General features: G+C 37.7%; 1 protein-coding gene across 1 annotated transcript in view; it reads right to left on the reverse strand.

Moving 5' to 3' along the window:
* Positions 1-10,618: 10,618 nt before the first annotated feature.
* Positions 10,619-13,794, reverse strand: part of LOC129218289 (transient receptor potential cation channel subfamily M member 1-like) — a 43,371-nt gene continuing 40,195 nt past the window's right edge. Inside the window, exons 19-20 of the mRNA XM_054852524.1 lie at positions 12,433-12,568; positions 10,619-11,110 (exon numbers count right to left, since the gene is read on the reverse strand). Of these exons, the coding sequence (XP_054708499.1) occupies positions 10,738-11,110; positions 12,433-12,568 (509 nt within the window). The 3' untranslated portion in view covers positions 10,619-10,737. The remainder of the gene's footprint in view (positions 11,111-12,432; positions 12,569-13,794) is intronic.

Here is a 13,794-nt window from a genome sequence, read left to right on the forward strand (position 1 = left end):
GATGTGACAGAACAAGTTACTGATCAAGAAAATGATATGTTGTGTTGAATGGATGTGACATCTTTCCCGATGAAGAAACAAACTGAGAATGACGACAGAACTTCTTATGAGAAAGGTACCCGACTGAGAGAAAATGTTAATGTGGCTCTCCCAGAATGATGGAAAATTCTGTCTCTGGATATCATAATCAGGTTTGTAAAACTCTTAATTTTGCTTTTTCATTGTAATTTTATGCAACAGTTATTGTTGGTGCAAATCATTCTAACAGAAACTCAGTACTTGTTCCTGAAATGTCCCTTTTTTACAGGCAAAAGAGTAGAACTATGTTTGTGATGGATTCAGAAAATGTTTTAAACTGTTGCTATTAAAATCTTTGTATTAAAGCTCACTGGAACAATACATAGTTATTTATTATTTGAGATGAAATTTTCACTTTTAACTTCACTTCAGTTGAATGTTAAAAGATTTTAGATTACATCATTAAATCTATAGTAGGGAACAGTCATTATATAACTTTTTCTTAGAACCTATGTCTAAGGCCAGAGCTGCCAACTTTTGAAAGTCTAAATTCGTAGCAGAGTTATGCGTGGAGGGTGGAGGGAAGGGGGAGAGACGCATTTATTAACAAATGTAACAGACGCAATAAATAAGTTATGTTAGTCAAATCCAAAAAGTAAGCCCCCCCCCCCTATTTTCAAAATGAAACTGAAAAATTTAACGGCGGGGGGGAGTAGGGGGTATAATTGAGATTTTTTGAAAACTATTTTTAGTATTAGGTTGTTTCTAAGTTTTACGATAATTTTTAAACAACTTGTTTTCCATATAGCGTCAAGTGGAAGATTGTTTATTTTCACAAGTTAAAGGGTAAAACGTATGAACAAAAAGCAAACGTGACCTAGGATCAAAATGTGTCTAGACAAGGTGGAAGGATCAAATCCCTTAAACTGCCAAATTTTTATTTTGTATGATTTTTTTAAAAATATTTTATATATGATATTGTTGTTTGCGTTACTTTTCTTTTTTAAAAAAGAAAATCTACACATGGTGAGGGAACTAAAACTCTAAAAACTGTTCATTTTTATTCCTGTCGTTCATCTAAAAATGTTCTGACAACCGAAGCTAAAAATGTTTGGTGTGCTTTTTTTTTTTTTTTTTTTTTGAGCGAGAGAGAGAGAATGGCAAATGAAGCAGTAGTATGATAAATTCATTTTGTTTATTTTTAAACAAAAGTTTGGAATATTAGTTCGCAAAAAGGCATTATTATCTAAATTATTAATAATATGAACAGTATCTGGTTATTGAATTTTTTTAAGGTTACAAAAAAAGAAGAAAATTAATTTTTGGACTTGTTTTCATAGTGTCGAAGTTAAAAGCTGCAGTTGGCAGCTCTGCCATAGGCTATGTCTAGGCTACCTAAGTCTATTACATCTGTGTTACACCTATTTAGAAAGCATTTTTCCTTCATTTAAGGTTCATACTCCCTCAATGTAAAATTTCATTACCATTTGAGGATTATAACTAAAAGTATTGATGTTGCTTTGTTTGTTTTATGCCTGAAAATTCAATTTTCTGTTACCAGCCAGTTACCAGCAGGTATTTTTAAGTTTAGTAGCCATTTTTTTTCTTTTTTTTTTTTTTTATATGTCATGGGTTGGGGTTTTCTTTCTTTTCAATCTGTGATATAAAATGAAAACTACCATTTATGTCACTGTTTTCACTTTGAAAATGAGGTATACAATAATAGAAGAGATTTGGTCTGAAAAAATAAATTGCCAATTAAAAAATTTAAAAAAAATGGAAAGGCTTTTTTTTTTCAAATTTAATTTAGTCATATTATTTCTCAAATGCATTTTTTTGTGATAGCACCATAACTTCTTGAATACTGAATACTTTTCCTGCTTTCAGCAAAAATGGAACAAAAAAATCTCATTGTGGTGGTTTTTCAGAAAAAATGGATTAATGCTGTTTTTTAATACACATTGCTTTAATGTTTAATGCTCCACAAGTGAAGCCTTATAGCTCAGCTGGTCAGACTTTCATGCTAAAAACGCAAAGATCCTAGATTTTTACCTCACTATGGGTTTTGTTGTTTTTGAATGACTTTTTTTTCTCGGAATAATTTTGATCCAAATTTCCTAGAATGTATATAATCTAAAGTCATTGCACAATCCTGAACCACAGTTGTACTGCTTCTTTAAAGTCAGAATGAATAATGTTTCTTCAGAGGGTTTTTTCTTTGAAGGGGTTTTTCCTTAATACTTTATAAGACTCCAAAAAAAGGGGGCATTTTATTTTGATTTTCACCACCATCAGCAAAAAATAAACAATTCACGTTGTTATTGTTTTTCAAAAATTACCATTAATAAAATAGGATTTTTGAATGACTGCTAACAAGCGGGAATGCTTCACATGGGTCAGCTAGTTTTATTTATTTATTATTATTGTTAATGTTCGCGAAATGTACCACTTAATTGTTAGGTGGCTAGTGATTATTGATTGTTACAGGTCTAATTTGTGTTTACTTTTATAAAATATTATTTCAGGATTTTTGATGTAATGAAAAGGACTAAAAATTTACAATCATAACAATCTTTCTTTAGCTTTGCCATCCAGTTTCCCATATTTGCTGTTGTTTTTCTGAAGAGACGAATCCTGAACCCTCTTAGAAATTTGTAATACAGGAGAACTAAAGCTTGTAGTGAAAGATCTGTGCATGAGAAAAGTTAACTTTCCTTATTAATCTGGCAAGTAATAATAGCAATATTTTTTTCTTTTATTACAGAAAATTTTAAATGATGTTATCTTCATTAGCATTATAAAACAAGAAATGATAAAATTAAATAAATAAATATTTAATAACAATAATAATTAACAATACATTTACAAACTGATTATAGAAAAATAATTATTATAAATGTTTACATATTTTTTATCACTTTTAAATATCCTACACTAATATTAACATTAGGGGAAGCACATGAGAGCTGTTCACATTTGTCCCTAGATGTTGTGTTCACAAATGCTCCATCATCTACCTTAGAACTAACTCCTAAAAATAAAGAATTCTTAGTTGAACACAAAAATTGTTCATATAATGGTTTGCAATAATTAAGTTTAGCTTATCAGTTAGTTTGAAATTGTATGTTTTCACATGAAGGGGACAGTGATAAGATTACAACTCCTGCTAAAACAAAGAAGTTGTCACCACAGAAACATAAAATAGGTCATTGCTCTAAAGGTTTGGCCAAGAGGTAGGACTGGTACTGCCATTACTTGAAAATTTTTCGAGATTTTTTGCTTCATCTTAGTGAAACATACCATGTTCTTGTGGGCCCCTCTTTCACCTATATAATATTTTTCAAATTTGTTTTTCGAGGTAATTCCATAACTTCCCTTAATACATCATCAAACTTCACAAATCAAGAATCATTTTAGAGATTTTTTATCCCGCTTTCGACAAAAAACAAATAAACAATTGACATTGTGCCTGTTTTTAAATAAATCACAGTTAAGAAAAGGGTAGATTTGTTTGGTTAAAATGTTTATTGCTGGATAGCTTTGTCCTTGGAGCATCTGACTTTCAACCGAAGGATACAGGAATTGAGTCACAGTGCAGTCTGCCTTTATAGCTTTTTTAAAGAAAGAATTTTGTGTATAACTCTCAGGGTGTTGAAATTGATGCAACAAGATGCTCTTTGCATGTACATTAATTTTTTTTTTTTTTTTTTTTTTTTTTTTTTTAGCAGGGCTGTAAATTTAGAATGAGAATGCTTCACATGGGTCTCCTAGTGAACAAGTGTTTGCTTTTCATAAGAACTAAAGTTTTTAATTTAATGTTATTCTAGCAACTTTGAATAAGTGTTTAAAATTAAACAAACATAGCACCATTGGTTTTGACACATAGTGACTACTGTCACTCTTTTTCATGTTGCCTCAATTTATTTTGTGGGTTTGTGGAGAAAAAAACATGCATAAGTCAAATTGCATTTCTTTGGAAGATTTTCGTTCTACATTCTGATGTGTTTTCCCTGATAAGCATGAAATCCAAATACAACAATGCTGATGTTATGGAAACAATATTGAATTTCATTTAACTAAGCATTATGAACATTTATCAATCTTCAAAATTTCGATAAGTTTAAAAGATAGCTATAAGTTTTCAAATGAATGCAGTGCTTCAGGAATTAGTTAAGTCTGTGTATGTAATTACTAATTATCTTCAAAGAACATGAACATTGGCAATTTTCACCCTGTGATTTTTTTTTTGAACCAACCCGTGAGTAAGTCAATCCTCCTTTCCAACTTTTGAACTGTCACGAATTCTTCAACTTAAAAAGTAAGGTGGCATTTGTATGAAAATATTAAAAATAATTAAAATCAAAAGATTTTTAAGAGAACCTTAGCACTAAAAAAGAGGGAAGAATACACATCCACCGTCATTGCTGTTTCCTTCCTTACTTTTTTATATTTATTTTTTTCTTTCACACATTTTTTATTTTATATAATACTGCCACAAAGTCAATTCTTCTCCCAGCCGGTGTGGCGTGATCGGGTAGGCTTTGGACTACCACCTCGACGACCTCGGTTCGAAACCGACCGCGGGTCGGTGATTAGAAAAGAGAATTAATCGTACGTTCTTGTAAATACCTTTATTTGTTTTATTTCCTGTTCTAGTAGTTTCTAGAATGTTCCAAAACATGTAAATTTAAAATATGCAAATCTTGCATTCTGGAATCTTCGATCACTGTATATAAGTGACTTGTTTCTCTGTCTGAGGTAGTTCTCAGCCGAGTGTAGCTGTGGTGCTCTGTTAATAAACTACGTCTCTTGCTTTACCTAGAGTGTTCACTTGGTCTCCTTACACTATCTACGTGACATTTCTGGTGGAAGCGCCGGGTAATCCTTGTGCATCCTGGAATCGACGGGACTCCGAAGGAGTAATCGCTTACGAGAAATTCCGCCTGAGTACGGACTATTCACACCGCCTGGTCGAGTAAAGAAAACCAAGGACATGTCCACGGATACTAATACGTCTGAGACCAAGCCAGTGCTAGCCACTCCACTTGTGCAGCAGATCAGAAATCCTTCCGTCTTTCGCGGAGAACCTGGGCAAGACCCAAACAAGTGGCTTAAGGAGTATGAAAGGGTTGCGCATCATAATAAATGGGATGACCCTTTCTGCCTGTCGAACGTTTACTTCTTCATGGACAGTACTGCTCGGCAATGGTTCGAGAATAATGAAGACAAACTGACTTCCTGGGAGCTGTTTAAGGCCGAATTAGGAAAAATCTTCGGCGACAGCAAGCATGCAAAGCAAAAAGCTGAAGAAGAACTGAAGAAAAGAGCCCAAAGGCCTGGAGAAAGCACGACATCTTATATCCAAAGTGTTCTGGGACTTTGTCAAGAAATAAACCCAGCCATGTCAGAAGACGACAAGGTTTCTCACTTAATGAAGGGGGTAGCAGAAGACATCTATCAGGCACTGCTAACCAAAGAACTGAAAACCACCGGGGACTTTATTAAGTGGTGTCAGTACATCGAGGACATGAAACAAAAGCGGGTTGCTCGAGTGAAATTCGATCGCCTGCCGAACGTCGTCCCGATGGCTTCAATGGACGAAGAGACGGACTTAGCTGCACTTATTCGCCAGATAGTGCGAGAAGAGGTCCAGCGCCTGCTCGCACCAAGTACAGAAGTTGCTCCGCAGCTGCAATCAATCGAGGCAATAGTCAGAGGAGAGGTGCAGGACGCCCTTGCACCTATCTCAACTTCATGTGACCCGTGGACGGTGGTGCAGAAACCACCACAACGACCCCAACTGCCCATCAGAAGACGACCAATACCCGTTGCCGAGCTTCGACCCAGGAAGACTGACATGTGGAGAACTACCGACAACAGACCTGTTTGCTTCCACTGTGGTCGCCCCGGACATGTCGTTCGGTACTGCCGCGAGCGACGAGCTGTTTTCGATGCTTACCGGACCAGCCGAGGAAACGCCATGGACAGCCGAGCCGAGACGAGGGATCACGTCGACTATAGTCAAGCAGCCGCCAGAACAGTCTCGCCGAGCCCCACTAGAGGACGATCACCGACACGCCGCTACAGAACGCCGTCACCTTACCGCCGTCCCAGTGTCTCTCCTAGCCGCCGCAACGAGGAAAACTAAGACCTGCGACTTCCCTAGGAGGTGGGGTCGCCGCCGAAGAAAATCCTCCGACTGCTTCGAAGATGTCCGGAAATCATCTTGAGGTTATGGTCGACAATCATCCAGTACGTGCTCTTGTCGATTCCGGAGCATCTTCTTCCGTTATTTCCGACCAGTTTCGGCATCATCTCCGTAAAACTATGTTCCCGACCAAGGATAAAGTCTTTCTGAAAGTCGCTGATGGAACTTATGTCCAGCCGCTCGGGAAATGTGTGCTGCGCTTACAGATCAACGGACGTATCCAGCCTTTTGAATTTACGGTATTGCCGAGTTGTAGTCATAGCGTCATTCTTGGATGGGACTTCCTGGAAGCAACACAAGCCGTAATAGACTGTGGAAAATATGAGCTGACACTCGACGACACACTACTGGAAGTTCCAGAGCGTCAAACGTGGACTCTACATGCTATAGACGATTACACAATACCTGGACGTTCTATGGCTAAAATACTCGTTAACAGTGATAGTGGAGATCACAATACTGACATGATCGTTGATGGAAATAGAGTCCTGCTGTTAGAAAAAGAACTTGCACTTCCTGCTACAGTCGTCACATTGCGTGACGGCCGAGGCGAACTGTGGATAGCCAATGGACAAGCTGCAGCTCAAATCATACCAAAGGGTATGGCTTTGGGCCATGCGGAGGCCATAAACAAGGACTATATCAGCACAATAAGCGCCACAGAAGCACCTAGCAGGGTTCAAACGAAAAGTAGATACACTTATGTCGACGACTTTAGTATGTTAGCACCGAATCTTACTGATCAGCAAAGAAAGAAGCTTTTAGACGTGCTTAAGAACTTCTCCGAAGTTTTCGATCAAGAGAGAGAATCGCAATCCCTGAGAGGGACGGTTAAACATCGGATTGACACTGGCGATCATGGACCTGTGAGCCAAAGGGCATACCGAGTATCTCCCATAGAACGTCGCATAATCCAAGAAGAAGTTGATAAGATGTTAGACAGAGGAATAATCCAACCGTCTGAGAGCCCTTGGTCGTCACCAGTTGTCTTAGTAAGGAAGAAAGACGGAAGTTGGCGCTTTTGCGTAGATTACCGCCGTCTAAATAAAGTCACTAAGAAGGACGTTTATCCTCTACCCCGTATAGACGACACTCTCGACTGCTTGAAGGGCGCCAAATTTTTCTCATCCATGGACCTCCGATCCGGATATTGGCAAATCGAGGTAGATGAAGCCGACCGTGAGAAGACGGCATTCATCACTCCGGAAGGCCTATATGAATTCAAAGTTATGCCGTTCGGCTTATGCAACGCACCTGCCACTTTCGAGAGAATGATGGACAACTTACTACGTCACCTAAAGTGGACGATGTGCCTCTGCTACTTAGACGACATCGTAGTGTTTTCTAAAACTTTTGACGAACACCTCACGAGATTAAGTACCGTTCTTGATTGCATCCGGGGAGCTGGCCTTGTTCTAAATGCCAAAAAGTGTACCTTCGCCGCCCAAGAAATTAAAATTTTAGGCCATCTTGTGTCCGAGGACAGTGTTCGCCCTGATCCAGATAAATTGCAAGCTGTCAGCTGTTTTCCTGTACCAAAGAATGTCCACGACGTTAGGAGTTTTCTAGGATTATGTTCTTACTACCGCCGTTTTATCAAAGATTTCTGTCACCAAGCTCAACCACTTCAAATGCTGCTGAAAGGCGACACAAAATTCTGCTGGGCTAGCGAACAGGCTAAAGCATTCCGGAAGTTAAAGGAGGCCCTCACCACGGATCCTGTCTTGGGGCTCTACGACGAGAACGCTCCTACAGCACTACATACAGATGCCAGCGGCTATGGAATTGGCGCAGTTCTCGTTCAAGTCCAAGGTGGACAAGAGAAAGTCATTGCCTACGCCTCACGGACGCTGACGAAGGCAGAGAAGAATTATTCCACCACTGAGAGAGAATGCCTCGCTGCTGTATGGGCAGTGCACAAGTTTCGTCCATACCTTTTTGGAAAGCCGTTCACCATTGTTACTGACCATCATTCCTTATGCTGGTTGATTGGACTCAAGGATCCGTCAGGTAGACTTGCTAGATGGGCGTTACGACTGCAAGAATATGACGTCTCTATAGTTTATAGAAGTGGAAAGAAGCATAAGGACGCCGATAGCCTTTCCCGCTATCCGGTAGACGGAGTGGTTTGCAGTCCGGAAGAAGTGAATGCTCTTAGCTCATTCACCGATATACAGGCGCAGCAGATGAAGGATCCCGAGCTTGCCAAAATAATAAGAATCAAAGAGAGATCCGAGCCGATTAAAAGTCATTACGAGTTAGTCGATGGAGTCCTTTGTAAGAAGAACTTCAATCCTGACGAGAAAATGTGGCTACCAGTCATTCCAAAGCACCTGCGCAAAGACGTGCTCCAGTACTTTCATGACACTCCTACCGCCGGACATCTAGGATTCTCTAGGACCTATGACAGGATAAGGAGACGATTTTATTGGCCAGGACTGTCTCGTGCAGTTTGCCGATATGTTATGCACTGTCGGGAATGTCAACGAAGAAAAGCCGTTCCGCAACAGCCACCAGGTCATCTTGTACCTATACCTCCTGCTCCAGCACCCTTTCATAGAGTTGGAATGGATTTGCTAGGTCGGTTTCCAAAATCATCTCTTGGCAATAAATGGATTATCGTCTGCACCGACTACTTGACCCGTTATGCAGTCACAAAAGCGCTACCAACTGCTGAAGCTCCAGAAGTAGCCAAGTTCCTACTTGAGGAAATTATTTTGAAACATGGAGCGCCAAGGGTAATTATCACAGATCGAGGACAAGTATTTCAATCTAAACTACTTTCAGAACTCATCCACCTGTGTGACATAACCCATCGAATGACGACGGCTTACCATCCCCAGACTAACGGGTTGACGGAACGTTTCAACAAGACCTTAGCCGACATGTTATCGATGTACGTCGACGTCGAGCATAGGAACTGGGATGAAATATTACCTTTTGTCACATTTGCATATAACACCGCTAAGCAGGACACTACAAGATTTACACCGTTTTACTTGCTACATGGACGAGAGGCTGAAACGACCCTCGACACGATGTTCCCTTTTTGCTCCGAGGAAACAGAAGGCGACTACGCGACTAGACTCGTAGTAAGGGCGGAGGAGTCGAGGCAGCTCGCGAGATTACGGACCAGGGAAGCTCAGGAAAAGGACAGAAGGCGTTACGATGCCAGACACAGGATGGTATACTATCAGCCTGGAGATCTCGTCTGGATTTTTACACCCGTAAGGAAAATAGGCCTGTCGGAGAAGCTCCTGAGAAGATACTTCGGGCCCTATCAAATCCTACGACAACTGTCTGACGTCACCTATGAGGTACAAAACTTTGATCCCAGCTCCAGACGACGTAAGCAGAAAGATGTGGTACATGTTCTTCGCATGAAGCCTTATTATGACCCAAAAGACCAAATAATGGTCGATCATGTTCTTTCTGACGAATCCGCCGAGGAAGACGCTACACCTATTCCAGAGGACACCCATCAGCCATTGTCCCAACATACTCGTTCAGGACCCATAACACGCTCAAGGACTAGAGCTTTATCCCAGGAATCCTGAAACAGCGAGACGCTGTTGTTCTGAGGAGGGAGCAATGCCACAAAGTCAATTCTTCTCCCAGCCGGTGTGGCGTGATCGGGTAGGCTTTGGACTACCACCTCGACGACCTCGGTTCGAAACCGACCGCGGGTCGGTGATTAGAAAAGAGAATTAATCGTACGTTCTTGTAAATACCTTTATTTGTTTTATTTCCTGTTCTAGTAGTTTCTAGAATGTTCCAAAACATGTAAATTTAAAATATGCAAATCTTGCATTCTGGAATCTTCGATCACTGTATATAAGTGACTTGTTTCTCTGTCTGAGGTAGTTCTCAGCCGAGTGTAGCTGTGGTGCTCTGTTAATAAACTACGTCTCTTGCTTTACCTAGAGTGTTCACTTGGTCTCCTTACACTATCTACGTGACAATACTGACATACCAGATTTTAAAGGTATAGCAAAGCACTTTTTAGCAAAATGCTAAAGACTTGGGTTGGCAAAGCTTTCTTGAAATTTCAGAATTTATATTGATTAAATTCAGCATGTACTTTTAAAATTCCTTATCTAGGAAAAAATAAAACATAAATAACAAGTAATTTTACAAATTTTTTTTTAAATTAACAGAGAGTAAACATTTTATGGTGCCACAACATCAATGATGTTTGATATTTTGATGTGCTAGTCATAATTTAAAGTTTTTTCTTAAATTAGTATTTCAACCCAAATATATGTATATTATAAATAAAAATGGATTACTATTTGTACATGTTAAAGTTTTTATTGAATTTTATACAAATGTGTCCAATAATTCTCTCAATTAGCTCAATGGCTTTGATGTAAAATGATCAAATATGCAAGTACATAATTTGTAAAACTAATTTGATACATGGCAAGTATTTTGACAACGTTTGGGAGATGGGGATAAATAATGTATGATAATGAATTAATAAATAAGAATGATAAGTTCGTTTGACAAAGTTAAATTGATGTTCCTCCTTCATTTGTTTTATTAATTGTTTGGTCGATATTTTCCAACTTACTCACTATGTAAGTTAGATGATTTTCAATTTGTGTTAATCGCTGGTCTGCCTCTGCCCATGATTTTGCCATTTGTTGTTCAGATGCACACTTCTTAATTGTAGACCATTGTAAAATAAAGTCATCTACATCAAGTTGCGTATACCAGTCTTCATCTTCATGTTCCCTGATATCTGGATTTGATGCATTTTGAGCTTTTATGTTTGGAGAAAATTCTTTTCCTTTGATTTTCACTCCTTTTGGATTGCGTTTTGTGTTTGAATTATACTGTAGGTTATGAACTTTCTTAACCAGATCTCTCAGGTATGTTATCCTGTAAAGAAAAATAATGTTTTATTTCTGACTGTGAAGTTACTATACTTTGCAAGAGATTAAATGAAAAGTTTATACAATGACTGTTGGTTGAAACATTTAATCTTTTAGACATAAAAGTCCTATAGTGCACCAGAATTGCATTTGTTTGTTGTAGAAAATATGTGTCATAGAATGAACAAACTACAAGGATGGATGAATACATGCTTAGTTTTTGTTATAACATATTTAATACAGCTTAAATACAACCATAAAGTTCTCTAGACCAAAATTATGCTCAATTTGCTTATTTTTTACTACTGTATTTGAGAACTGTTTGTTGCTAGATACACAACAGAAAGACAACCGTTTGCTGGACATAAAAGTTTCATTATTGTAGTGTGATACTGAAGCAAAGGCTTCTGCTGAAAAACTGCCTGATCGCCCTTACTAATTGATGTTGCTTCATTCCTTTAGCTGCAAAGCGCAATCTTCAATAATTTTGAATTTGCATCATTGGTATTATACACAGTTTTACACTTAATGAATCACGAACTTAAATAGAATATCTTGCCAACTTCCTAACTTTTTGTTTGAAACTATGCATTGCAGAAAGGAAAAGAATGGGGGAGAGGGGGAGGGGCGAGAGACACTTTTAAGAGATCATTCTCAGGGAACAATAATCTTCTATAACGGTCAAAGGCATATAATCTTGTTAGTTCACGGCAATTTCAATCTCCTGTGCACACACACATACACAGTTGCGAGTACATATTTCCCTTTTCAACAAAAATTCTTAAGCATTGATATTTTTTTAACTTTATTCCTTTCTTGGAATTTTTGTTAAATGTGTTCACACCTGATGAAATATGCACTTAGGGTGATATTCCTGAGGGTGGTTAACAGTACACAGGATTCAAAGTCTCAACAAAAAGCGAGTATAGATAATGTGTATTTCAAGAATTTCAATTAAAAATATGGTTTTATTGAATTTTTTCAGGATTTCATGCCATTCATTCTTTTGGGGAATGTGACCACACTTTTATATTAGTAAAACACATTTTTACTTCCTTATAAATGACTACTTCTAGTGAAATTTTCTGCTGAATATTGAAATTATTACATTATAACCCTAAATTTTTTATATATGCCTTGGCTGTAAATAGGCACAACTGTATATCATTGCCTAAAAGCAACAGTAAGACATCTAAACCCAGAAAGAATTAGGCTATCCTATGGTTATTCTGAAGCAATGATATATACTACTTGCACGTCTTCATACAATAAACCTGTAAGCAAATAACTGAAAGTCACAAAAACTTGAATAGGAGTAATTAAACTTGCCTTTGATCAATTTTTGCTGCCTCTAATGCTTGCTCATCAGGGGCACCAGCTTTTTTTATGTACTTGGCCCGTGCTTCTTTTTCAAATAATCGCAAATTTCCTACATAAACACGTTGCAGTCTCCTCTGCATTTTACCTAAAAAACAATTTCAGTACATTTTAGAAAATATTTTGACTGCTGTTTTGGAAAATAATTGAATAGATAGAAATTAAAATGCACTTTATTTCCAAGCATATACCAACAGCCTGGTTATGATGTCTAGAGACTGCAGTTTTGTCCATGTTATAGACTCATCAATCTGAAGTTGTCGATAACCAACCTGGAAGCAAATACCCTCTCACTGAAGCTGAAATTACCTTCAAACTGGTTGCTAAAACTAATTTAGCACATCAACAAGAGTCCGCAAGCAATAGTATTGCTCAACTTGTAAAAAAAGTAAAAGCTTTAGGTAATAAGTTGTAACCCTCTTGTCAGGACTAAACCAGAACTACAAGCATATGCCGATTGCCCAGTTATGCCAGAGACTGCAGTATGTTCTTGTTAAGGACTCATCAGTCTGGAACAGTCAATGACTACAGCTAGAGGCAGATGTCCTCTCCTAAGCTTCTATCTTTGTTTCATGAGTTCAGCCGCACCATTGCTTGCAGACTCTTGCTGATGTGCTAAATTAATGTTAGCTACCAGTTTGAAGGTATTTTCAACTCCAGTAAGATGACATCTGCCTCTAGCATGGTTATTGACTTTTCCTGACTGATGGGTCCATAAAAAAAGATGCACACAAATTTTAATTGTATAGATTAGCTCAAGTATTTTTTATACTATGTATTTAAACAGGTAAACATTCGTGTACACTATCAAAAAGGTGTATTTAAATAGATTTTTGATTGTTCATTTTTTGTCCACTCAAATCTTTATTTTTTTACATATTTTAGATCCTCTAAATAATGGCCAGTAATCATGAGCTCACTGGTGACTGCTGTTTGCAGGTTTCACTGAACTTGCATTAAACAAATATTCAAAACTGCAAATGTCCTAAAACTTAACAGAGTTATTTTTATGAGGGAACTTTAGACATGACCAGTTTTCTCTCTATTTATATGGATGCATAAGCGATTATAAAGGTTTTTCCAAATCAGTATGTTCTTCTTTTAGTTATTCCTATGATATTATTTTTTTAGTTTTAAATGTATAAAAATTTAGTGAAATTGAATGTGAGCTTTTATCTTTAAATGCTGGTCTTTTCAACTAAGCATCATTTGTTGATTATAGTTAGCATTATTGCAGACTTTTTTAAACTTCAGTGAACTCATTGTTATTCAAACTGGGGATAATTTTGGATACAGTGAAAATTTCTAACACCA

Source organism: Uloborus diversus, chromosome 3 (genome assembly GCF_026930045.1).
Source record: "Uloborus diversus isolate 005 chromosome 3, Udiv.v.3.1, whole genome shotgun sequence".
Taxonomy (NCBI): Eukaryota; Metazoa; Arthropoda; class Arachnida; order Araneae; family Uloboridae; genus Uloborus; species Uloborus diversus.